This window comes from Thalassophryne amazonica, chromosome 19 (genome assembly GCF_902500255.1).
Source record: "Thalassophryne amazonica chromosome 19, fThaAma1.1, whole genome shotgun sequence".
Taxonomy (NCBI): Eukaryota; Metazoa; Chordata; class Actinopteri; order Batrachoidiformes; family Batrachoididae; genus Thalassophryne; species Thalassophryne amazonica.
Genome location: NC_047121.1, coordinates 37,408,352 through 37,435,989, shown reverse-complemented (window position 1 = coordinate 37,435,989; position 27,638 = coordinate 37,408,352). Strand labels below are relative to the sequence as shown.

The 27,638-nt window shown below is 42.7% G+C and overlaps 1 protein-coding gene across 1 annotated transcript in view; it reads left to right on the top strand.

Moving 5' to 3' along the window:
• The window catches only part of tmem229b (transmembrane protein 229B), a 29,315-nt gene extending 16,925 nt beyond the window's left edge, over positions 1 to 12,390 (top strand). The window contains exon 2 of the mRNA XM_034195599.1: positions 9,065 to 12,390. Coding sequence (XP_034051490.1) covers positions 9,106 to 9,684 — 579 coding nt within the window. The 5' untranslated portion in view covers positions 9,065 to 9,105 and the 3' untranslated portion in view covers positions 9,685 to 12,390. The remainder of the gene's footprint in view (positions 1 to 9,064) is intronic.
• The last annotated feature ends 15,248 nt before the right edge of the window (positions 12,391 to 27,638 follow it).

The following is a 27,638-nucleotide window of genomic DNA, read 5'->3' as shown; positions in this document are numbered from 1 at the left end:
CTGCAAGCAATGGACTCCGACACCACTACGGTTATGGTGCTGTTAGATTGTAGTGCTGTATTTGATACCATGGATTATCATATTCTACTCGATAGGCTGGAGAATCATTTTAGGATTACTGGGAGTGCCCTTGCATGGTTGACATCATACCTGACCAGTTGTTCTCACTGTGGTTTGGACAATAACACTACCTCTAACCTTAGTGACATGAAATTTGGGGTTCCACAGTCGTCCGTCTTACGCCCCCTGCTTTTCTCCCTTTATGTAGCACCCCATGGGCATATACTGTGGTGTTTTGGGATTGCCTTTCATCGTTATGCTGATGATACTCAGTTGTACATGCTAATAACCGCAGGAAATCTCATTCCCATAAAATTCTGCAGTACTGCCTTGCATCAATGAGAGGCTGGATGGCTAGTAACTTCCTACTTTTAAACTCTGATAAGACTGAAATGATGGTTCTTGTTCCAGCAAGACATCAGCATTAATTTGACCAGCTTGTGCTCAGCCTGGGTTCATGTGTTAGACATCATATGGACAAAGTGAGGAACCTTGGGGTAATTTTTGATCCCGCGTTGTCCTTTGACCTCCATATTAGGGATATTACGAGGACTGCATTTTTCCATCTGTGAAATATAGTGAGGATCTGCCCCATCCTGTCTATGGCTGATGCTGAGACCCTGATTCATGCTTTTGTTTCTTCTAGATTGGATTATTGTAATGTCCTATTTTCAGGGTTACCGCAGTCCAGCATTAGGGGTCTCCAGCTGGTTCAGAATGTTGCTGCCAGACGTTTGACATGAAGCAGAAGGTTTGAATATATTACACCCATTCTGCCATCTTTGCACTGGCTTCCTGTCTCCCGTAAGAGCAGATTTTAAGGTCTTGCAGCTAACCTATAAAATTGTTCATGAACTGGCGCCTTCTTACCTGGCCATTTTGGTGAAACCCTACGTACTGGCCCAGGTTTTACAGTCACAGGATGCAGGACTGCTGTGTGTTCCTAGGGTGAAGAAGAAGTCAGCAAGTCAAAGAGCCTTCACTTATTGTGCACAATAAGAGAAGGCCATGGAACAGTCTCCCTGCGACCATGAGGCAGTCAGATTCGGTGGACATTTTTAAGTCGAGACTAAAAACGTATTTTATTCCCTTTCTTATGAATAGCTTTTTTTTTAGTCTGTTTTATTATTTTAGTTGTATATTTTAATTGTGTATTTGAATCGTTTGATTTACTCACTCATTTTATTTTTGTTTTTGAACTGTTTTGTGTGAGGCACCTTGAGGAAACATTTGTTGTGATTTGGCGCATTATAAATTTAATAAATTAAGTTAAATTAAATGAGTTAGTGCTAGCAGTGTTATCACACAAATTAAATCATACCAAGATTCCTCTCAACAGAAATACTGGAGCACAGATTTCTTAAATGGTCTGTTAGTACAATTAACCACACAGCAAACAGTATTGCTTCAGGTATTAGTAATAAAATGCTCATTTAACCTCTGCATTGTGGTTCTCCCTCGGGGTTCAAACACATGATCTCCCAGATGGGAGGCAGGCACTCTAACCACAAAGCTAATACCCATGGGCTGTAGTGTCTGTTGTTAGAGTGTCTTTTGGCATTAGGGAGTGTGGTTTACTGACTTCAACTGTAGGTGTGTGTCTTTCCAAATCATGTCCAATCAACTGAATTTACAGCAGGTGGACTACACTTAAGCTGTGGAATCAATGGAAACAAGATGCACCTGAGCTCAATTTTGAGGTTCATGACAAAGGCTGTGAATACTTATGTATATGTGATTTCTTATTTATTTTTTTAAATAAATTTGCAAAAATTTCAAAAAACCTTTTTTCACATTGTTATTATGGGGTATTGTGCGTAGAATTTTGAGGAACAAAATGAATTTAATCCATTTTGGAGTTTAGGCTGTAACATAAAAAATGTGGAAAACGTGAAGCGCTGTTAATACTTTCTGGACAGACTGTATTGCTATGATACACACGTTCTGCAGCCTCATTCTAGCAGTGTGAAAAGGTTTTTTTTTTTGTACCAGAATGAAGTCATATTTATTTATGCCATGAAATTGGAGATTTTAACAATGGTGTTTGTGGGGATTGGCTCACTTTTGGAGCCAACCTCGAGCTGGCTCCATTCAAGGAAGTTTTGGCACTTCCGCATGGACTTCATTTTTCAGCACTGGAGGTTGCCACTTCTTCACACTGTCATGAGCTGCAGTAGTGGAGCAGACTTCATGGCGCTTTGCTGATCAATATTTGGGGTCGATGAGAGCACTGGTATAGTGTCAGGTCACTGGGTCAAAGCCACCACTGTAGCAACAATGGGAGGATGTCAATAGAGTTGATGGGGAAAAAAATGGATATATGAAGGCCAAGCAGAAAGTAATACTTATTAAAGAGTTCGCACTAGCAATTAGCTGCAGTACCTTTTATCTGTATGTCATAGTAATCATAATAAACTTTGCTTGTGGAACACCTTGGATAGATTTAGCACAGAATGTTTTCCATTAAGAAAAGTCATTCAAAACATTATTTTCAATTATTTAATTTTAGGGCTGTGATTTGACTTGGATCCGATCAAGACATTGAACACGTTGCACAGATCAATGCGCTGACTGAACTAACAACCGCTCTGTTTGCTGGTGCATGTTATAAAAGCACATTTATGCTCTCCTTCACTTCAAATGTGCATCGAGTCTGTTTCAGCTTCTTAGCGGTCAGTCACGTAGCACTTTCAACATGAGTACTTTTGCTCATCCTCAAGTGTCATCACTGTACAGACATTTTTTAAATACATTTTCACATTTAATAATAATTAATGATGATGAGAATAATCATAACATTGTGGCTGTTGCTTGCGTATCGGCTGTTTGAGATCTGATGGGATCAGCTGTGCACAGAATGGAATGGCTGCCTAATCATAAGAATTGATGAGCCATATACAAAAATGTATTTAACTTGTTATTTTGTAAAAATAAATAAATAAAACCATTAAGGCGCAGGTTAGATTGAAGGTTTTTTTTTTTTTAATCTTAATGTGTTACAGAGCTGTTCGGTTCCCACCTTTAGTGCGCAGGCTGCGTGCTCTGTGAGTGTGATGTCTATAAGTATCTCATCCGGATAAGGTATTAGCAGATACTCAGTTTTAAATGACTCAGATTGGGGGGGAAAAAAACCCAATCGGGGCATCCCTAATTAATTATAATTAATATTGATTCTGTCAGTTTTGAGTCTGCATAGTTGGGTTGGCTTGTTTTACACCGGATGCCCTTCCTGACGCAACCCTCCTCATTTATCCGGGCTTGGGACCGGCACTCAGAATGTACCTGCTGCACACCCCATGTGGCTGTTGGTGAAGGGAACAGAGGTGATGAGGAAGTAATGGGTAGATATGGTATCAAGGATAGGAATGGGGAAGGACAGATGGTAGTTGATTTTGCAAAAAGGATGGAAATGGCTGTGGTGAATACCTACTTTAAGAAAAGGGAGGAGCACAGGGTAACATATAAAAGTGGAGGAAGGTGCACACAGGTGGACTACATTCTTTATAGGAGATGCAAGCTAAAAGAAATCACAGACTGTAAGGTGGTAGCAGGAGAGAGTGTCACTAGACAGCATAGGATGGTTGTTGGTAGGATGACTTTAGAGGTAAAGAAGAAGAAGAGAGTGAGAGCTCAACAAAGGATCAGATGGTGGAAGCTGAAGGAGGAAGACTGTTGTGTGAAATTTAGCGAGCAGGTGAGAGAAGCACTAGTTGGAGGGGAAGCAATTTTGGACAGTTGGAAGAGTACTGCAGATGTGGTGAGGGAGACAGTTAGGGCAGTACTGGGTATGACATCTGGACAGTGGAAGGAAGACAAGGAGACTTGGTGGTGGAATGAAGAGGTCCAGGAAAGCATAAGGAGAAAGAGGTTGGCGAAAAAGTTTTGGGATAGTCGGAGAGATGAAGAAAGTAGACAGGAGTACAAGGAGATGCGGCGTAAGGCGAGAAGAGAAGTGGCAAAAGCAAAGGAAAAGTCATATTGCGAGCTGTACAAGAAGTTGAATAGTAAGGAAGGAGAAAAGGACTTGTACCGATTGGCCAGACAAAGGGACAGAGCTGGAAAGGATGTGCAGCAGGTTAGGGTGGTAAAAGATGCACATGGTAATGTGCTGACAAGTGAGGAGTGTGTGCTGAGAAGGTGGAGGGAATATTTCGAAGAGTTGATGAATAAAGAAAATGAGTGAGAGAAAAAGCTGGATGATGTGGTGAGAGTAAATCAGGAAGTAAAAGAGATTAGCAAGGAAGAAGTGAGGGCTGCTATGAAGAGGATGAAGAGTGGAAAGGCAGTTGGTCCAGATGACATTCCAATGGAGGCATGGAAATGTCTAGGAGAGATGGCAGTAGAGTTTCTAACCAGATTGTTTAATAAAATCTTGGAAAGTGAGAGGATGCCTGAGGAGTGGAGACGAAGTGTGCTGGTTCCTATTTTCAAGAACAAGGGTGATGTTCAGAGCTGCAGTAACTACAGAGGCATAAAGCTGATCAGCCACAACATGAAGTTATGGGAAAGAGTGTTTGTGGACTTAGAAAAAGCTTATGATAGGGTGCCAAGAGAAGAGTTGTGGCATTGTATGAGGAAGTCTGGAGTGGCAGAGAAGTATGTTAGGGTAGTACAGGACATGTACAAGAATAGTGTGACAGCGGTGAGATGTGCAGTCGGAATGACAGACTCATTCAAGGTGGAGGTGGGATTACACCAAGGATCAGCTCTGAGTCCTTTCTTGTTTGCAGTGGTGATGGACAGGTTGACAGATGAGATCAGACAGGAGTCCCCATGGACTATGATGTTTGCAGATGACATTGTGATCTGTAGTGAGAGTAGAGAGCAAGTTGAGTCTAGTCTGGAGAAGTGGAGATATGCTTTGGAGAGAAGGGGAATGAAAGTCAGTAGAAGCAAGACTGAGTACATGTGTGTGAATGGGAGGGAGCCCAGTGGAATAGTGCAGTTACAAGGAGTAGAAGTGTTGAATGTAGATGAGTTTAAATATTTGGGGTCAACTGTTCAAAGTAATGGAGAGTGTGGTAGAGAGGTGAAGAAGAGAGTGCAGGCAGGGTGGAGTGGGTGGAGAAAGGTGGCAGGAGTGATTTGTGACCGAAGAATATCAGCAAGAGTGAAGGGGAAAGTTTACAAAACAGTAGTGAGACCAGCTATGTTGTATGGTTTAGAGACAGTGGCACTAACAAAAAGACAGGAGGCAGAGCTGGAGGTGGCAGAGCTGAAGATGTTGAGATTCTCTTTGGGAGTGACAAGAATGGACAAGATTAGGAATGAACATATCAGAGGGACAGCTCAGGTGGGACGGTTTGGAGACAAAGTCAGAGAGGCTAGATTGAGATGGTTTGGACATGTGCAGAGGAGGGACCCAGGGTATATAGGGAGAAGAATGCTGAGGATGGAGCCGCCAGGCAGGAGGAGAAGAGGGAGACCAAAGAGGAGGTTCATGGATGTGCTGAGAGAGGACATGCAGGTGGTTGGTGTGACAGAGGAAGATACAGAGGACAGGGTGAGATGGAAACGATTGATCTGCTGTGGCGACCCCTAACGGGAACAGCCGAAACACAAAGAAGAAGATTGATTCTGTCAGTTTGTTGACGGGGAGCGAGAGTCAAGGACATGAAACACAGATGGCAAAGTATTCCTGTTTTGAACCAATTCTAGAAATGTGTGTCAACAATAAAAATGCACGCAAGATTTTAATTTCCAATCATGTCTTCCTCCTCCGTGTGTGTCAGGAGCTGAATCTGCTGAATCTGAGATGCGGATTAATAGAGGAAGCAAAATTTTCACCATTAGCAGCTCAGATTGTAACGAGCACGGCACGAGAAGCAAGGAGAAAAAGTGTACTGTGAGAATCAGATTGCGAAAGAGCGACGGAGCGAGTGATGTTGGACATGTGAAGATCAAAAGGTGAATCAGTCGCAGGCGCGCTTTGATACTGAATGCCATTTACAAGTATTGATTCTTTAAACATGCTCGAGATGTAGCTAGTTGCTTTCAGGACATTAAAATTCCTTGCAATTTCTATTTCTTTTTTACTGTTAAACCTTTTTCTTTTATATTTGGTAAAAGGTCAGTTTGTGCACCGCCGAGGTTCCTCACATGAAACCTTTGTTCCTCCTTCGTGAGAAATGTGCTAATTCTCACGGGCCCAGCTTGGGCCTCAGCCAGACTTTGAAGACAAAGACCCCCCAAAATCAGGGTTTTCTTCATCAAACGAGCTTTTGTCCTCCTAAGCTGGCTTTCTGTGCATGTATTTGCAGATCCTTTGTGCAACACTTGCTGTTATGACACAGTTTCCTCTGGAGGATTTGCGTAATGTGAGTTAGACACCGTCTGGCTGTATGAAATGTGTTCTTCGAATCCTCCTGTGTGCTGTTTTTCTTCAGTACTCTAAATCCAACCCTGCGTGGGCCTCCTGACACCTAATACAAAAGGCTGCGCGAATCAAGCAGCGGAATTTGGAAAAAGAGCGGTCAGATAATAAAGCTATACCTTACATAAGAAACACCCTCAGACAGTCAGAAAATAGCATCAATGGAGGGAAAGCCAGCTGAAGTGCCCCCTAGTGTTAACATCTTCCCTGTGTGAGCAAGATAGTTGAACAGGTGGTTTTGAAACAAATTACTAACTTCCCAATGGGAAGAAATATTATGAAGAAATTCCAGTCAGGCTCTGTAGAAAACAGAGCTCCATGAAATATTCAGTGATTTGACCCATTGTTTGGGTTCTTCTGGGTAATTGTGTCGGGAGCATGGTCCAAGCAGAGGGTCACCCCTTTGAGTCTGGTCTGCTTGAGGTTTCTTCCTCAAATCATCAGAAGGAGTTTTTTCTTACCACTGTCTCCTGTGTGCTTGCTCTGGGGGTTGGTAAGGTTAGACTTTATTTGTGTGAAGCGCCTTGAGGCAACTTTGTTGTGATTTGGTGCTATATAAATGAATAAATTGAAATTAAAATGTGGGTCAGTCTTTCTCAGCAGGTGTTAAATGGGGTGTCTGCCCTACAGTAGGCTCTCCATGGTGTACCTCGCTCTTGCCTCAGTGACTGTTGGGATAGGCTCCAGCCCCCCGTGACCCTTAACAGGACTACGCGGGTTCAGAATATGAATGGATGAAGGAATATTGTATGTTAGTGTAATGGTGGCCAGCGGGAGCTGTGCAGTGAGCAAACCAAGACATGTTCATGACACATGGTAGAGCACTTTGGGTTTTAGGCTTCCTGTTAGACTGTCCACCCCTCACTACCTGCGACTGTGAGGTCACACCCATCGAGGTACAGACACAATGCAGGTTACATTGTGCCATGGCCCAGATGGGAGGGAGACTTTGGGTGTAGGGGGTGAGTGCAACAGTGGTCAACAGGTATGCAGTGCAGTGAGTAAACCTCACTCCTCAACACCAAAAGTTGTAGACTTTCATCCGCTTAATACTACGGACTCCAGGGGATAAGAACCTGCCATGTTTCCACTACTTTCTTACCACTGGCATGATAATGCCTGTACGATGCCTGTGCAATTCATTCTTAAAGTCTTCTTACAATCACATCACATACACACGTGCCACATTCTTACTGTGCAGTGCCTGGCGCTATTCTTTTTTATTTGATTCTGCAAGTTTTCTTGTGTACATATGTAGAAAAAATAATTCTCCTGCTAATATCACCTGTCTTTTATAAACACACACCTAAATGCTGTGTTTGTGTGTGTGTGTGCGTGCGTGCGTGCGTGCGGTGTGCGAGACTTTGATTGAGTGCGTGCTGGCACGTCGGCGCATGCTTTGAGGCCAACCTCAGTAGGGGATTGCATATCCGCCATATTGAATTTTGGTCACACAGGGGTTTTATGGGAAATGTGTGCCTGCTGCTGATGCACAGACATGCCCAGAAAGTAACCAAAAGGCTCACAAAGTTTAGTAAGTTCAAGCCGACCTCAACCCACTGAGTCTGCAGCAGCCATAAAACATACATATTAGACACACCAATGGTTTTTCCACTCAAACCACACTTCCATCAAAACCACCAGTATAGTACAGGTGAGCTCCGTTAACTCGCGCACACGCAAGTTGCCGCAGTCAAGTTGTGGACCTTGAAAATCTTGACAACTGTATAAAAATCAATTTTGATTTGGCCGTTTTTGGGAGGGATCGTTAGTGCGGATGATTATGTATGATTCAAAGTTTTTGGATGTGACCTCCCTCTTTAGATCCTTACTGCCGGTTCAGATTGGGCCAAAACTTATACATGCGCCACACCCACACGCCATGGCAGCCACGTGTGTAAATTCCGGCGTCACTGGCCAAACGGTCCCCCCTAAAAATCAGTCTGCCCTGCCTTCATTTCAAAGCGTTACCGATTATCGCCTTGTTTCTGCTAAAAACTGTGCCGTTTCTACTTAAAACTGACTTTAGAATGATTTAAGAGGTTTTAGCTTGTTATCTGATGGTTAATAATCCCATTAATCCATTTGAGCACTCTGGGTGAAGAGACTCTGTCTCAGACAAGCTGCTGTGGTCCCAAATGATGCATGCGCAGTGAAGAAGGCAGGGTGGACCAATTTTTAGGGGCGGACTGTTCGGTGTGCGACACTGGCCCAATCTGAACCGGCAGTAAGGATCTAAAGAGTCACATCAAAAAACTGAATCGTCTAGAATTGTCCGCACTGTGCTGATTTGACTACATCACACCCATAATAGTTTCCACTACATTTCTAATACGTTGTGCAGGTTCTTTCTGTGTCCTTCCAGTTTTTGGCGAGTGTGGCTGGATATGACTGACTGTGGCTGGATATGACTGACTTTGGGTAGCACTCAATCTGCTCTGCTTTTACTTGTTTTTTTTTCTAAGTACTTTGAGATACATTTTAAACATGAAAGGTTCAATACGAAAAGACTTATTAGCTTTCCAATGTCGCTAGTCTTTGTTGATACGTCATCTTCAGTTGAACTTTACATGTTGGATGGCATTGATATGTTGCGTTTCTTACACCCGTTCTTTCTTGTTTCCCCCTCAGGCCTACGTCTCATGAGCTGAAACAGGAAGCTCAACACAAGGATGGTGACCTTGGCAACCCTAGAGGCTCCTGTGCCTCTAACGCCGCTCTCACGGTGGTACCTGTATGCCATTCATGGCTACTTCTGCGAGGTCATGTTCACTGCTGCCTGGGAGTTCGTGGTCAACTGCAACTGGAAATTCCCTGGTGTGACCAGCGTGTGGGCGCTCTTCATCTATGGTACCTGCATTCTCATTGTAGAGCAGATGTATCTGAAGCTGCGCGACCGCTGCCCGGTACTGCTGCGCTGCATCATCTACACGCTATGGACGTACCTGTGGGAATTTGGCACCGGGCTGTTGCTGCGCCAGTTCAACGCCTGCCCCTGGGACTACTCCGAGTTCCGCTACAACTTCATGGGCCTCATCACGGCTGAGTACGCTGTGCCCTGGTTCTGCGCCTCTTTCATTGTAGAGCGCCTGGTCATCCGCAAAACACTACGGCTGCGCTTCCACGAGGGGCCTGAAGATGGTTGGAAGGGCGGCAGCGGCAGAGGAGGATCAGGAAGAACAGGGGGTGGGAGAAGAGAAAGGGGCAGAGGGATGGCAACTAATGCCAACGGCTACCTTAAAGGAGAATGAGTGTATCCTGGAACGACGGGTAGGCAATCTGAACCCTGCTCAGATGCCTTTCTAACAGTGACACAGCCTGGGCTGGTGCGCAGCCGTGGGGACTGCTGTCAACAGCCAGACAACTAAGGCTGAACAGGGCTCCAATCACTCACCGTCCTCAACTGTCAACGGATAAGGGACGCAATAACTGTGCATCTTCTAATACTCCCACCCATTCCACGTGGAGGTGACCTTAGGGAGATCAGAAATGGTTTTAGGGAGCTTTGATCACCCAGGATTGTACTTTTATCTTGATTTTCTCATCTACTAAAAATTGTGGAATGAAAGCGTGCTGCTGACTGAGTAGTTTAAAGAAACGATTCCAAAACAAGATTACCAGAATGGTTGCTTTAAGGATGACATAAAAAACCAGACCTGCAGGAGTCCTTTTAAATTTTTTACACATGCTCATTACGTATTAATCAAAGTGCTGTAGTAAAGTAGCTGCAAAATGCTGATTAGATGCATAATGTGTCCACCCTGGAGCCATGCGCCACCTTCCATCACAAAGAATGTTCTGCTACTGCCTGAAAATACTGCATTGAAACGAAACTGTCTTCCAAACTAATACACTTCTACTTTTCATTCAGCAGTCACTTCGAGTGGTCGGGCCCCTTGTCCAATAATAATGCCCAGTTCCCAATCTGTCCCTATAAACAGCATGCAAAGTGTCCTTGAGCTAGGCGCTAAAGCCCAAACAGCTCCATTTCAGCAGGTCGCGGCCTTGTATGACAGCTTAGCAACTCTGCCGCCATCACTGTAGGAACATGCATGTGTGAACATGAATGACCCGCGTTGCACCGCTCTCTGGATAACGACACTAAATGAAGGAAGTCTGTTTAGCTTTATGGTAAGAATCATCAGGACAGATGATCAAACCTCATTTTCATGGCTCGCTGTCTGCATGTCTGTGTTTGTGTGCTTTAAAGTCAGCATTTCACTTGCACGTCTTAAACCTGTCAGGGTCAGTTAAACCTCACAGTTAGTTGATGGTTGAAGATATCTTGAAATTTTGTGCTTGGACTTTAGACTTTGATATGTTTCATTGCTCATTCATGTGGCTTCTTCAGGCTAAATTATATTAACATGGCAGGCTCATTTATCCCCTACAGTTTGAGAAAACCAAAACCGAGAACATGCGTTGATGTTGCAGTGGAGAGTTGATGAGGTCATTGGCTGTGCTTCCATTGATTATCATGTGATGTACCCTTCATTTTCCTGGGGAGGGTAAGTGGCATTTTCAGAAAGATGGTGGCTAAAAGCAAGTTTTTATTTCTGCATAATTTTTTTTACTCCTTTGTTTAAACTTCTGCCACCTTCTCTCTGATATACAGGATAGGAGTTGGATTCTGATTATATAAACTGGCTTCCATTCCAGGCGCGTGCTTTAGGCCATCAGGTTTTGTCGTTGGACACAACAGTTTGTCTGCATTAGCAAAGTACACCCAACTGTAAATGGTATGGGCCTTAGCTGGGGCTTAGCTGTGATGCACCGGTGCCCTGTTGAGGGGACGTTGTAGACTACTTCACAGTATAGTATCTAACAGACCTTAGTTGATCTGTGACCTGTACAGACCACCTCCATTGGTTCGACAGTTGAAAGGAGCATGTTAAAAGCAGACTTCCTCTGCCACCTTGCACTGTGTTAGACTCTAGGCAGTCTGGTGCAGGCTTGATGCACTTTGCGATCCAAGCAGTGAAATAATTACTGCAAAATATCAGGAGCTGAGGATGGAGTGTGTGCGCTGTGTTTTCCCCATGTTGTAAGGTCACTGAGTATGGAAAAACATGCAAAAAGCAAAACTTTTTACAGGTGGTGCACCCCTCAGAAAGCAATGTTGTGTTTATTGCCCCTCCACCCCCCACATTTTTTATCTGAAAAATTATTTGATCTTTGACTAAAACTGTGGATTCAAGCTGTGAGTTTTGTGATCTCTTACTCCCCTAGTATCTAGGGATAAGCACAGGCCTCTGGGCCTGTTTGTTACTTACTTCTTACTGTTGAATATCTGTGTGGCCATCGGTAGACGAGAGCATTTTGGAACTGACATGCAGCCCTCCCAACTCTCAGTAGCAAATTGTTTCTGCTGCATATTACTATAATAGATGCTGATTGACTGTGAAGTGGTGAGCCTGGTTGGAACCAGAAGGTTATAGGATTGATGCCCCTATAAGCATAGAAAGATGAAAGAACAGAACATGTCACTGTCATGGTTGTAGCAAAATGTCCCTATGCATAGATCCATAATTTAAGGCAGGTAAAAGCAGGTTTATCGGTGCAATTTATACAGCAGAGGACAGCCTTTTTCATTCTAAGAGGCAGCAAGCAGGTTGTCCAAACTACAAGCAGTAGGCCAGTACACAGATTTATCACATCAGGCAAACAAATCCAAGACAGCAGGCAACTCAGGAACCTTCAGTTGACGGCCTATGTTTGTTAACAGACAGGCAAAAATGTTAGAAAACACTGTTAATCAGAACATGAGAAGTCAGGAAGAACTTAAACAATCTGGTGATGAGGGAACGCTCTAATAGAGGTGATAAACAAATAGTCAGGTTAAGGTACACAAAATGAACATGGAAGAAATGTAAAATTAAATGCTCCAGAGAACCTTTACCACGAGGGAGACTTAGCCACATAACACGGAGTGTAAAAGTAACACACAAAGAATATTCGCAGAAACAGAATAATGTGGAGATCAAACCCAAAATGTGACCCAAGACAGTTACACTTTCATTACAATGAGTGTTTGCTTTAAATGCATGTAAAAAGTGCTTTGACAGTTGTCCTTAAGATGGAGAAGCACTCATGAAGCACATGTTAATGCTAGAAAAACCATCACCATGTTTCTGATAGCAGAATTAAAGTCTGCAGTGGCAGACAGTATTTGAGGACATGAGACGCAGCCATTTTTCAGTGTTAACAAGACTTGAAATAATTTACTCAACTGAAAACTACAACACAGTTTTAGCATTTTGCACAGCAAAAATATTATGCCACCATAAGAGATATATACTCAACAAAAATATAAACGCAACACTTTTGGTTTTGCTCCCATTTTGTATGAGATGAACTCAAAGATCTAAAACTTTTTCCACATATACAATATCACCATTTCCCACAAATATTGTTCACAAACCAGTCTAAATCTGTGATAGTGAGCACTTCTCCTTTGCTGAGATAATCCATCCCACCTCACAGGTGTGCCATATCAAGATGCTGATTAGACACCATGATTAGTGCACAGGTGTGCCTTAGACTGTCCACAATAAAAGGCCACTCCGAAAGGTGCAGTTTTATCACACAGCACAATGCCACAGATATCGCAAGATTTGAAGGAGCGTGCAATTGGCATGCTGACAGCAGCAATGTCAACCAGAGCTGTTGCTCGTGTATTGAATGTTCATTTCTCTACCATAAGCTGTCTCCAAAGGCGTTTCAGAGAATTTGGCAGTACATCCAACCAGCCTCACAACCGCAGACCACGTGTAACCACACCAGCCCAGGACCTCCACATCCAGCATGTTCACCTCCAAGATCGTCTGAGACCAGCCACTCGGACAACTGCTGAAACAATCGGTTTGCATAACCAAAGAATTTCTGCACAAACTGTCAGAAACTGTCTCAGGGAAGCTCATCTGCATGCTCGTCATCCTCATCGGGGTCTCGACCTGACTCCAGTTCGTCGTCGTAACCGACTTGAGTGGGCAAATGCTCACATTCGCTGGCGTTTGGCACGTAGGAGAGGTGTTCTCTTCACGGATGATGCGAAGGAGATGTGTTGCACTGCATGAGGCAAATGGTGGTCACACCAGATACTGACTGGTATCCCCCCCCCAATAAAACAAAACTGCACCTTTCAGAGTGGCCTTTTATTGTGGGCAGTCTAAGGCACACCTGTGCACTAATCATGGTGTCTAATCAGCATCTTGGTATGGCACACCTGTGAGGTGGGATGGATTATCTCAGCAAAGGAGAAGTGCTCACTATCACAGATTTAGACTGGTTTGTGAACAATATTTGAGGGAAATGGTGATATTGTGTATGTGGAAAAAGTTTTAGATCGTTGAGTTAATCTCATACAAAATGGGAGCAAAACCAAAAGTGTTGCGTTTAGATTTTTCCTGAGTATACTATGCTATGGTTTGCGATGCTATGCTAGGCTAATAGGGTGGAAACTATTTCCATTCTGGTTTACTTGCCTTGGGGCAACTGTTTGTTGTGATTTGGCGCTATATAAATAAAATTGATTGATTGATTGATTTACTTCTTATATGTTTTATGGTACCAGGATGTACCAGTGCCCCCCACTGGAAGCTGTGTGAAAGTGAAAACAGGCGTTTAGTTAATTGTAGTTAAAGGAAAATTATTTCACTTTTACATTTGCTTTTTTTTGTAACACCCCACTTAGATATTCTATCCCACCGTATCCAAGGCTGTTCTTCGATCCTTTATCAAAAACATTAAGAATACTTCACATGACCATTGAGGACAACACGGTCGTTGACCCTCTTAATGGTGAGTTGACCTCAACAGCTCTCCAACATGAGTAGTAACAGTCTGAAAATTAAACAAGTCTGCTTGCTGGCTTCTGACTAAACTTTGAGAGCTCATGTCAAAAAAAGAAGTCTCATTTAACAAATGTACCTGAAACTCAGGTTCCTCTCTGTCTTAGTTGTATCTCATAACTGATATGAAGATCTTAAAGCTGTATGGCCTCTGGATCTTTTAAGCTTTTAGTCATAAAAAGAATTTTCTTTGGCACCATTATAATTTTATTCCTTAACGTTTAAATAAGGGATTCATAATGTGATATTGCCAATATGATCAAAATTTGTGCTGTCTGGAATCAGTTTAGAATTTCTCCCCCTGAAGGGGAGAATAAGCCAAGTCAGCATTATCAGCAAACATGCACTGTGACCGTGTCAAATATTCCAGTTACCCACATTAGTAAACAAAGCCGCATTACTCAAGTGTGTGATCCTTTTGTATCTTACCCTTAAATTTAATTAGCAGCTTTAATCAGTGATCACCACTGTCTGTGCGTGTGTAAAAATTAAAAGCACTTGCTTGCAGCAGAATGCAGGGGAAAAACAAGCTCTGTGTGTGCGACTGGGGACAGCTGACATTTGCTGTTTAGTATACTTATGTGTTTTGGGTTAAGGCTGAACGGCGCCAAAATGGAATGTTGATAGGACTAATATTTTTGGAGAAACTATAGATATTCGCTAATGTTGCTAATTACATTCTGGACTAACACATCATTCCAGCAGAGGGCAGTAAATCATCTTTATATAGTAGGGGTGGTGGCCAAGTGGTTAATGCGCTTGGTTTCAGTGCAGAAGGTTCCGGGTTCAAATCCCACCCCTACCACATTTCTCCATGTAATGTGGAGCTGTGTCAGGAAGGGCATCCGGCGTAAAACCTATGCCAATTCAACATGCAGATCCACCTTGGATTTGCTGTGGTGACCCCGAGTGCAAACAAGGGAGCAGCCGAAGGGACTTACTTACTTTACTAGCTTTAATCAGTGATAAAGCAGCACGCCATGGTTTTCACAATGATATGTCTGTTCTGCAAAAGTGGATAAAGCAAATGTGCCTAGTACATGAGTGCAAACAAGTGCACCACCCCTGCTGCAATGCACTGGTTACCACATTATATGTATACAGAATATAGACTCTGTATACCTTGTGTGTTGCATGACCATGCAAGTTTTGCTTGTCTTTCTGTATGATATACTCGTTAATATCTGCATACATGTATGGGGGTCTTTTGCTTGTTGCTGATGTCTCATTTTCTCAACCATCTGACAGTTGTAATGGATCGGGAACTGTCAACTAACAACCATCAACTTCAACATCAGTTAAAGACTCTTATATTTTGTCTTTCTTAACTGCATCCTGTTCATCTTCTTTAGTGTGTTATATGGGGGAATTTGTATTCTGAGTACATAAGCTAGACCAGAAGTTCTTCCTTCCACACCCCACCTATATTGTAGGGTTTTTTTTTTGTTTTTTTTTTTGCAAAATTCTTTAAAACGTTGACTTTCCAGCGCTCAAAATCTTCCATTTTTACATTGCTGTCAGACCTTGTTGTTTGTTTTGAATAGTTGTGAACGTTGACCCGGCCGTCATGCACCGTACGTGCTGAGATGCTGAATTGGCTTATTTTAAGCAATTAGATGTCAGGGCCTACATTTGGTAGCGATGTCGTTGATCACATGGGGGCTTTCCCTGCTCTGCGCGAGAGATGCTAGAAAGCACACGGCGACAGCCAGTAAAAGTAAAGAAAGGCACGGTGATGTCAGGTGGCTGCTCTCTCGAACACAATAAACCAAATTGGTCAAAAAAGCTCCAAAACACCATATTTCTTTCTGTATAAATATGTTTCTCATATATTTTATAAAAGTTAGCAAGAAATAAACAGTTCTAAATGTAAAAATGCTGTTGTAGAAGCCAGATAACACCTGTGAAGTGGTTTAAAAGACATCTTATGAATGTTAGCGTGCACACCCCAGGAATGCCATCAAACAAGTGGAGTAGGTCACAAGTTATAGCAAAACCTCACACATGTGCACACACGCTTCCTCCTGCAGTCAGTCTACAAGATGGTGTTAGACGGAAAAGAATATATTCAATATGGAATCCCTCCCCCCCGGTACAGCGCATTCAGGAATTCATTTTTTCCCACTCAAAATTCTACACAACATACCCCATAATGACAACGTGAAAAAGTTGTAGACCTCTAAGACAGGATTGTCTTGAGGCACAAATCTGGGGAGGGGTACAGAAACATTTCTGGTGCTTTGAAGGTCCCAATGAGCACAGTGGCCTCCATCATCCGTAAATGGAAGAACTTTGGATTCACCAGGACTCTTCCTAGAGCTGGCTGCTCATTTAATTTCAATTTCAATTTATTGTCATTTATATAGCGCCAAATCACAACAAAGTTGCCTCAAGGCACTTCATATAAGTAAGGTCTAACCTTCCCAGGCCCCAGAGCAAGCACACAGGCACCAGTAGTAAGGAAAAACTCCCTTAGTCAGGGAGGTGACCAAGAACCTGATGGTCACTGTCAGAGCTCCAGCATTCCTCTGTGGAGAGAGTAGAACCTTATAAAATGACCACCATATCTGTAGGAATCCACCAATCAGGCCCAGGCCTGATTGGTGGCCACTCCTTAGTAAAAGGCACATGGCAGCCCACCTGGAGTTTGCCAAAAGGCACCTGAAGGACTCTCAGGTCATGAGAAACAAAATTCTCTGGTCTAATGAGAGAAAGACTGAACTCTTTGGTGTGAATGCTAAGTGTCATGCTTGTAGGAAACCAGCTACCATCCCTACAGTGAAGCATGGTGGTGACAGTGTCATGTTGTGGGGATGTTTTTCAGCGGCACGAACTGGGAGACTTGTCAGGATTGAGGGAAAGATGAATGCAGCAAAACCTGCTCCAGAGTGCTCTTGACCCCAGACTGGGGTGACAGTTCATCTTTCACCAGGACAATGATACAACTGCCCAAAGATAGGTGCGCCAAGCTTGTGGCATCATATTCAAGAATAGTTTAGGCTGTAATTGCTGCCAAAGGTGCATCAACAAAGTATTGAGCAAAAGGTGTGAATACTTATGTACATATGATTTCTTGGTTTTTATTTTTAATAACTTTGCAAAATAAATAAATAAATAAATTTTTCATGTTGCATTATGGGGTGTGGTGAGTAGAATGTTGAGGGTAAAAATGCATTTACTCTATTTTGGAATAAGGCTGTAACCTAAAATGTGGACAAAGTGAAGCGCTGTGAATACTTTCCAGATGGACTGTAAACACGTCCTCTTCATTAAAGTGAGCTGTAATTTTGCAACATGTTTTAAAACTAAACAAACATTATAATACTCGGATGTCAGTAGAAACCAAATATCGTCAGGTTTGTGAAATTTCTCAGGCTGAACAACTTCAAGGATTCTTCAGCTGCAGCTGTTTCCTCATATTCAATCTGACAACTATTTTGACTTGGAAAATGTATTTTAGAAGACCAAACTTTACATTTTCCAGGCCAGTTTTGTCCATCATGATGTTTTTTTTGATTGTCCTTTAATAAATGATGATCTTGGTTGGTTAGTAACATTATGTTGTGGTGGGTTTCCATCACCTTTCTCCCAACAGTAAAAAGGCTGAAGAAACCATCACGTTTCTCCTGGCATCTCAAGTATTAGAATCTTTCACTTTTTCCACCATTGTCATGACAGTGCCATGGTGGACTGGTTCCCTGGTGACCCTTACCAAAAAGTAGTATATGCAAGTATATTTCAAGTATACTTCTAGTTTACTTTTTATATACTTATAAGTACTATTTTTTGGTAAGGGGAATGGTGATGAAATGGCACAGTGAGCTGATTTAAGCGCGTACACATCGAAACGTGCAGATGTTTTATTAAAACTGTGCAGAAATGCTCCAACATGGGCTGTTCAGGCATTATTTTCTGACTCATCACTGCATTTATGAATGTCTTAAATTCACTGCACTGACTCTTAAATGGCAAAGACAAGATACCTGCAGACAGCAGGAACTGTTTGCTCACACTGTTTCACAAAGACCTGTCAGCCTGTCTGCTGTGCAGGACTTTTCCAGGATTGTTTTTGAGGATCATAGACTCCGGTCACGTTAGGCCCCATAAAAACAACAAAAACATTAGTTTATCATCCTTGACATCAGAAAAAAACAGCGGTGAGGGCGGCGGATTTTTTTTTTTTTTCTTAGACGTCATTTCTATGGCGTCCAAACATTGTATGGGTGTAGTAGATTATTGATACCTGCAGAGGGCGCAGAGCGCCTTTATAAAAGACTGTGACTGCCGAGAGGCGAGTGCAGAGTAAGTCGACAGGCACAAAGACCAGTTCGCTGCTGCGCTTGCAAATAAACGTTCGTCGTGTTCATATGCAGCTCGTCGTTCCTTCCGTGGCAAAATCGAATTCAATTTCTGTTAGAAAAATTTTGTTTCCATTTTGAATACAGTCAGTGCACTGCGCGCTAGCAGCGTGATAATCGTGTACTGTGTGTGAGTGAGATGGAGCAGCTGTCTGGTTTTCAATGACAAGCCACAGGTTTCGGGCCCGCTCGGTAAACTTCGGCCGTCTTCGGCTAAAGCATATTCGCCACCTAGTGGACGTGTCGGTTCTTGCACCATCTGTACTGCCATCAATGAGAGATATATAGATATATATATAGATATAGATATATATATATAGATCGATACGACCGATACGTCGTATACCGGTATATATATATATATATATATATCGTATCGGTCACGTCATTTTGTGTCCCGTGGCGATGGCCGCTGTGATTACACTTCGTGCATTTGGCGAACAAATTGGACAAGTTTCAATGTCGATGTGAAGAAGCCTCACGGCACCGTGGCGCTGTGAGAGATCCGCCGCTAACAGAAATCCACTGCTCCCAGAATTTTATTTCATTTTATTCTGCAATAAAATTATATAACAATACATAAAAAATACTGCACTGGGGCGGTTTGCAGCCGAGTGTGAGACGTCCGGGATGAAAATCAGCACCTCCAAATCCGAGGCCATGGTTCTCGACCGGGAAAAGGTGCTTTGCCCTCTTCAGGTCGGTGGAGTGTCCTTGCCTCAAGTGGAGGAGTTTAAGTATCTCGGGGTCTTATTCACGAGTGAGGGACGGCTGGAGCGTGAGATCGATAGACGGATCGGTGCAGCATCTGCAGTGATGCGGTCGCTGTATCGGACCGTCGTAGTGAAGAGAGAGCTGAGTAGGGGGGCAAAGCTCTCGATTTACCGATCGATCTACGTTTGGATCCTCACCTATGGTCATGAGATTTGGCTCATGACCGAAAGAACGAGATCGCGAGTACAAGTGGCCAAGATGAGTTTCCTCCGCAGGGTGGCTGGGCGCTCCCTTAGAGATAGGGTGAGGAGCTCGGTCACTCGGGAGGAGCTCGGAGTCGAGCCGCTGCTCCTCCACGTCGAAAGGAGTCAGTTGAGGTGGCTCGGACATCTTTTCCGGATGCCCACTGGACGCCTCGCTGGTGTTCCTGGCACGTCCCATTGGGAGGAGGCCCCGGGGAAGACCCAGGACACGCTGGAAGGATTACATCTCTCGGCTGGCTTGGGAATGCCTTGGGGTTCCCCCTGAGGAGCTGGGGGAGGTGTGTGTGGATCGGGAGGTCTGGGCGGCTTTGCTTGAGCTGCTGCCCCCGCGACCTGACTCCGGATAAAGCGGAAGAAAATGGATGGATGGACTGCAGAGGACAACACAAGAACGCTTCCAATACGGATGCTTATTTGCATTGTGGTCCTCAAGCACCAACCTGCTGATCCACAAGCTGCCCGTCCAGCGCCTGGTGAGAGAAATCGCTCAGGACTTCAAGACCGACCTCCGCTTTCAGAGCTCTGCTGTGATGCTCTGCAGGAGGCCGGCGAGGCTGACCTGGTCGGCAGCTTCCTGGTTCACTATCGCAGTGTGATACGGTCGGCCAGTTCTTTAACACTAAACTCACTATCTGGTATAAGATACGGATCCACTGAACCAACTGCTACACATCTATCACGATAAATAGCTTTATCTCGAGGATTCAGAATTCAAGAGTGCAAATTACGACTTTAGTTTTTCATTAGAATTTTTATTTTCAGTTGAACATAATCCTTTTCACATTTAAGTAAGTAGTCTTAAAAGCAATAGAGGATTTTAACATATCAAACGTTATTCAGTTTGAAACGCACAAAACACAAGAACATGCAAAGTGAACTTGATGTGGGTTCATTCTGTGCTGTATGCGAGTTTGTTTTTTTTACCTTGAAGCTGCATGTGCTGACGTTTTCAGTTTATTTTGACTTTATTCATCATAGCACCATTCTGTATATTTTATTTATAATCAAAACACCTTTTTAGTTAAAGTACTGTACTGTAAATTACTCCCATTGATTATGTTCCTCGTGTAATTTATTGAACAATTTGGGATTAAATGTATTTATTTGATCATAAAAAATGATATTGTTTGGTAAGCATCATGTTTGTAAAAGAAAAAGCTTATCAAACCTGTGCAGTTAAAGTTATGGACATGCCTAATCAATCAAACAAAATCAGTTCAACACTGTCTGAGGTGCTCATGAGCAACATTTTGTAAAGTCATGCTTGTATTTCTCAGAAATTTAATGGGATAAATGTGTCTATGACAAAGCAGAAGGTTTCTCTCTCTCTCTCTTTTTTCCCTCTCAGGTTCAGTCCTTTTTTGCACAGAATGTGCAAAATAACCACTCATTTGACACAAAGTTATCCAAGGATTCTCTGACTTTGTGGATGGTCTTGTGATCTTTGCAGAATCTGCCGAAATCAATGTCAGCGAGATAATATCTATAATCAGGTCATTGTGATCAGGGCCACCCTGCTCATTAACTTTTTGATACTTGAGAACAGCTTGATGAAAATACATGTGGATTTGATGCGCATACATTTGTGACACTGGTTTTGATGCTTTGTGACATTATCCAGTACCTCCATGTGGCCACATGATGGCACTTTTGCACAAAGAAAGCTCACACATGCATCCCAAGTGAACTTTCTGTGGCCAGATTGGCCCCTGGCACAGTGTCTACATGAGGCAGAATGCCCTCACACTGCTCTCTGCGTGGGTAAATCCATGGATTTAGAACATGCATAGGTATAATAAAATCAAATTTATCAAATTAAATCACACTGTGATGACAGATTCCCAGTCTGTCTTATTAATGGCCTACAGCAAACATTTCCAACGTCTCCCTCCCATGCTGCCACACCTTTTGTAGGCATGGACAAACTGTGCCTGTCCTGGCAAATCTCTTAATTGTGTCCCCAGGCCAACCTAGAGCAGGGTGGGTCCACCTCACACTCTGAAGGAAGAACTCAGAATTCTGCCATGAGTGCAACAATCTCCTACACTCCACATTTGGAAATTCACCACCTGTAATCTGTGCAGTGTCGACGTGGCCTGTTTGGTGTGTGTGTGTGTGTGTGTGTGTGTGTGTGTGTGTGTGTGTGTGTGTGTGTGTATATATATATATATATATATATATATATATATATATATATATATATAATATATATATATATACACACATGGTTAATTTTTAATAGTTAAATTTAAATTATGAAGGCATTTAGTGTAAAGTATGAAGATTCTGATGTCAATTTCAGTCACATTTACGCCGCACTAGTGTCAAACCTAAATTGTGTCAGTGTTAAACCTCCACAGCAGGAAGCGGTAATCTCTGGTTCTGAAAAATTAAGCCAATGTAGAAGTGCCAAAAGCTACAGTCCGAGTAAATTCCCATGTAAAAATGGCCAATGTTACAGCACAAATAAACATGTTTACATCCTGGTAGGGAAAAAAGTTTTGGCCTCTATAACTTGTTTCCCCATTCATGGCTACTGCACAGGGCTCTAATTATCCATAACCCCTGTTTTGGATAATTAGGGCTGTGGTTGCTTTGAGTGACAGGTAATGTGCCAGTTCCAGATGGTCACCCACTTGCAGCGGCTGCTAACTGCTGTGGACGTGACCGTGTTTGTCCTTTCTGAACATGTTATTACAAATATCTGCGATAATATGGCTTGCTGTGCAGTTAATTGTACTAACAGATCATCGAAGAAGTCTGCGCTCCAGTATTTCCGATGGGTGAATTTTTACTATGATTTCATTTGTATGTTAGGACTAATGTGAATGGTGATGCAACACACAAAAGTTGCACTATGCACAATTTCTCCAATTACAGCCCAAGAGGTCAATAACTCCATCTGAGTTGTCATGTGTGTCTTGATGGCTTCCCTCACTAGCCTTTATCAGGAGAACTGCCTTGTCCAGACAGATTTACCATACAGTACCAAGACGTATTCTTATACTATACTTATAGTGACTTAGACAGGTTCATATATTCATCTCCTGGCTTCATTCATTTATTCATTTTCTGCTGCTTATCCAGGTCAGGATCATAGTGGCATCACATGAAGCAGCTCATCCCTCACTTCCTTATCCTCTGCCAAGTCATTTAACTCTCCCTGGGGATCCTGGGGCGTTCCCAAGAAAGCTGGAAAATATAACCCATCCAGCGAGTCCAGTTCTATTACTGCCAGAGTCTTCAAATTCACAAGGGAACATTCTTGATTGATTGACTGATAGAGGGGCTTTATTGAACATGTATAAATTGTACATAAGACAATAGGATCTTAATTATTTTATTAAACAACTGCAAATTATAAAGAACGCGATGCTTATACAGCTGATGGTATTTTAGCATTGCATTTATATACTCAACAAAAATATAAACGCAACACTTTTGGTTTTGCTCCCATTTTGTATGAGATGAACTCAAAGACCTAAAACTTTTTCCACATACACAATATCACCATTTCCCTCAAATATTGTTCACAAACCAGTTTAAATCTGAGATAGTGAGCACTTCTCCTTTGCTGAGATAATCCATCCCACCTCACAGGTGTGCCATACCAAGATGCTGATTAGACACCATGATTAGTGCACAGGTGTGCCTTAGACTGTCCACAATAAAAGGCCACTCTGAAAGGTGCAGTTTTGTTTTATTGGGGGGGATACCAGTCAGTATCTGGTGTGACCACCATTTGCCTCATGCAGTGCAACACATCTCCTTCGCATCATCCGTGAAGAGAACACCTCTCCAATGTGCCAAACGCCAGTGAATGTGAGCATTTTCCCACTCAAGTCGGTTACGACGACGAACTGGAGTCACGTCGAGACCCCGATGAGGACGACGAGCATGCAGATGAGCTTCCCCGAGACGGTTTCTGACAGTTTGTGCAGAAATTCTTTGGTTATGCAAACCGATTGTTTCAGCAGTTGTCCGAGTGGCTGGTCTCAGACGATCTTGGAGGTGAACATGCTGGATGTGGAGGTCCTGGGCTGGTGTGGTTACACTTGGTCTGCGGTTGTGAGGCTGGTTGGATGTACTGCCAAATTCTCTGAAACGCCTTTGGAGACAGCTTATGGTAGAGAAATGAACATTCAATACACGAGCAACAGCTCTGGTTGACATTCCTGCTGTCAGCATGCCAATTGCACGCTCCCTCAAATCTTGCGACATCTGTGGCATTGTGCTGTGTGATAAAACTGCACCTTTCAGAGTGGCCTTTTATTGTGGGCAGTCTAAGGCACACCTGTGCACTAATCATGGTGTCTAATCAGCATCTTGGTATGGCACACCTGTGAGGTGGGATGGATTATCTCAGCAAAGGAGAAGTGCTCACTATCACAGATTTAGACTGGTTTGTGAACAATATTTGAGAGAAATGGTGATATTGTGTATGTGGAAAAAGTTTTAGATCTTTGAGTTCATCTCATACAAAATGGGAGCAAAACCAAAAGTGTTGCGTTTATATTTTTGTTGAATGAAGTTGGGATGTTGTGTAAAATGTAAATTAAAAACAATACAGTGATTTCCAAATCCTCTTCAACCTATATTCAACTGAATACACCACAAAGACAAGATATTTAATCTTCAGACTGATAAACTTTGTTGTTTTTGTGTAAATATTTGCTCATTTTGAAATGGATGTGTTATGTGTCGGACGCAGCTCGGAGAACCGACCAGCGTTTGAAGGACCCAGTATGAAATAAGCAGAGCACGGTACAAAGGCTAACTGAATTTAATACATAACAGTGATGTGATACAAAACAACAAAAGAGTGTGCGGTCTGGCGTGGTGGTGATACGGTGCGCTCCCAGCAGCGCTAACGGTCCAGAGCCAGAAGCCGTTCAGACCCAAGGACCCCGCCGACACCCCCGGTGGCCGCAACAAACCGAGTCTGTGAAAGAAGGAACCATTATGTGAGTCCACACTCTACACACAGAGAGAACACTTAAAGGTGTACATAAACAACAAACACTTCCTGGCTTAATTACTAATCAGCTTCCCAACCTGCAGGCATGGAACATCCAGTTCACAAAACTCCACTGCAGTGGAAGCCGATACATGACTAACGTACAGCTCAATATAATAAGGTGTGAGGGACACCACATTTACTGACTGTATAAACGTTAGTCACAAAATCTAACGTACCTCAGGAAGTGTGCTGACGAGCGTGAGACCTCACCCCCTCCTCTTTCACAGACCGTGCATCAAACCCTGGACGTTCTCTGCATCCACTGATGATGAGATGGCTCCCGAGACGACGATCTCACCCGTCTGGTCACAAGGTCGAGTCTCTGGCAAATACACACTGTATACTCCAGTCTTAAATGCCACCATGTTCCAATCCATATAGATGCACCACAGCTGTGAGTCCTGACGAGCCGCAGGTGATCAGGGTGAGGTCCTGATAACCTCAGCAACACAGCCACTCAGTCCCAAATGCAAGCCACCTGGAAGGAAAAACAAAAGACAGAAACAAAAAGGCAGCCAGGCCCCCCAGCCATACAACAGGATGCCTGCAACACGTTCCAAAGAAGCTGAGACAGTGGTATGTTTACCACTGTGTTACATCACCTTTCCTTCTAACAACACTCAATAAGCGTTTGGGAACTGAGGACACTAATTGTTGAAGCTTTGCAGGTGGAATTCTTTCCCATTCTTGCTTGATGTACGACTTCAGTTGTTCAACAGTCCCGGGTCTCCATTGTCGTATTTTGTGCTTCATAATGCACCACACATTTTCAATGGGCGACAGGTCTGGACTGCAGGCAGGCCAGTCTAGTACCCGCACTCTTTTACTATGAAGCCACGCTGTTGTAACACGTGCAGAATGTAGCTTGGCATTGTTTTGCTGAAATAAGCAGGGACGTCCCTGAAAAAGACGTTGCTTGGATGGCAGCATGTGTTGCTCCAAAACCTGGATGTACCTTTCAGCATTGATGGTGCCATCACAGATGTGTAAGTTGACCATGCCATGGGCACTAACACACCCCCATACCATCACAGATGCTGGCTTTTGAACTTTGCGCTGGTAACAATGTGGATGGTCTTTTTTGTCTTATGTTCGGAGGACACGATGTCCATGATTTCCAAAAACAATTTTAAATGTGGACTCATCAGACCACAGCACATTTTTCCACTTTGCATCTGTATATTTCAAATGAGCTCGGGCCCAGAGAAAGCGATGGCGTTTATGTATGGCTTTCGCTTTGCATGGTAGAGTTTTAACTTGCACTTGTAGATGTAGCGACGAACTCTGTTAACTGACAGTGGTTTTCTGAAGTGTTCCTGAGCCTATGTGGTAAGATCCTTTACACAATAATGTCAATTTTTAATGCAGTGTTGCCTGAGGGATCGAAGGTCACGGGCATTCAATGTTGGTTTTTGGCCTTGCCGCTTACATGTAGAAAGTTCTCCAGATTCTCTGAATTTTCTGATTATATTATGGACTGTAGATGATGTAATCCCTAAATTCCTTGCAAGTGAATGTTGAGAAACATTGTTCTTTAACTGTTGGACTATTTTTTCAAGCGGTTGTTCAGAAAGTAGTGATCCTTGCCCCATTTTTGCTTGTGAACGGTTGAGACTTTTGGGGATGCTCCTTTTATTTCCAATCATGAGTGTCCTCAGTTCCCAAATACTTATTGAGTTTTTTTTAGAAGGAAAGGTGATGTATTACAGTGGTAAACATACCACTGTCCTAGCTTTTTTGAAACGTGTTGCAGGCATCCATTTCAAAATGAGCAAATATTTACACAAAAACAATAAAGTTTATCAGTTTGAACATTAAATATCTTGTCTTTGTGGCATATTCAATTGAATATAGGTTGAAGTGGACTTGCAAATCATTGTATTCTGTTTTATTTACATTTTACACAACGTCCCAACTTCATTGGAATAGGGGTTTTGTGTGTGTGTGTATGTATGTATATATATATATATATATATATATATATATATATATATGTATGTATGTATATATATATATATATATACATATATATATATATACATATATATACATATATATATATATGTATGTATGTATGTGTGTGTCAAAGTAGAGTCTGCAATTTAGTAGAATCTACTGGCAGATTCAGAGACTCTACTCCGATTGTACCAAGACATTCATTATCGTGACAAGATGATATCTTGACACAATGGCAGCAATACCTTACTGTGGAAATTAGAAAAAATATCTGTCATATCAACTTCACATTCGAGCCAAATGATCACAGTAAGAGAGTAAGAACTTGTAATCAACAGAAACTCTCTCTACTGGGATTCTGCCAGTAGATTCTCCAATCATATTCTCTACTAGTAGAATGTCTGATTCTACCAAATTGCAGACTCTACTTTGATATATATATATATATATATATATATATATATATATATATATATATAGGCAGTGCTTTATAGACCCTAGGTGAATGTTACAATTTACACTGCAAGTGTTAATTCTGAACTTTTTGCTGTGTACCTTCTCATAGATGCACGTTTTGCCCTCCTTTGCCTTTGCCCTCCACTTTACTCTCTAGTGCAGAAAGTAAAGAGTGACAGAATTCCAGAGGACAACTCTGACAGCTGAAAATCAGGACTGAGCAGGAGACCAGGCGTCGAGGTGTGAGGCCTGTGGGGGAAACAGAGGATGTTCCTTAACGTTTGCATTTCCACTGCTGGCAAAAAAAAACCCTGAAGAGTCCACCACTCAGGGGAAACTTGTTTGACGTTTTAAAAAGGCAAATGCGTCAGTGACCGTGCCGAACTGCATTTGTGCCTTCACAGCTTTGCACAGAGTTTGGGTGTTTTAGTCGGATTGGTCTGGAAATTTTAGGTTGTTTATGTCACACCAAACTTCCACAAGAAACACTTAGCACAACCAAAAAAAAAAAAAAACAACAACAACCACTATTGCCTCCCTAAAAGGAGGTTTATTTGTCAGCAGGATATCTCAGACATGAGGAGATTT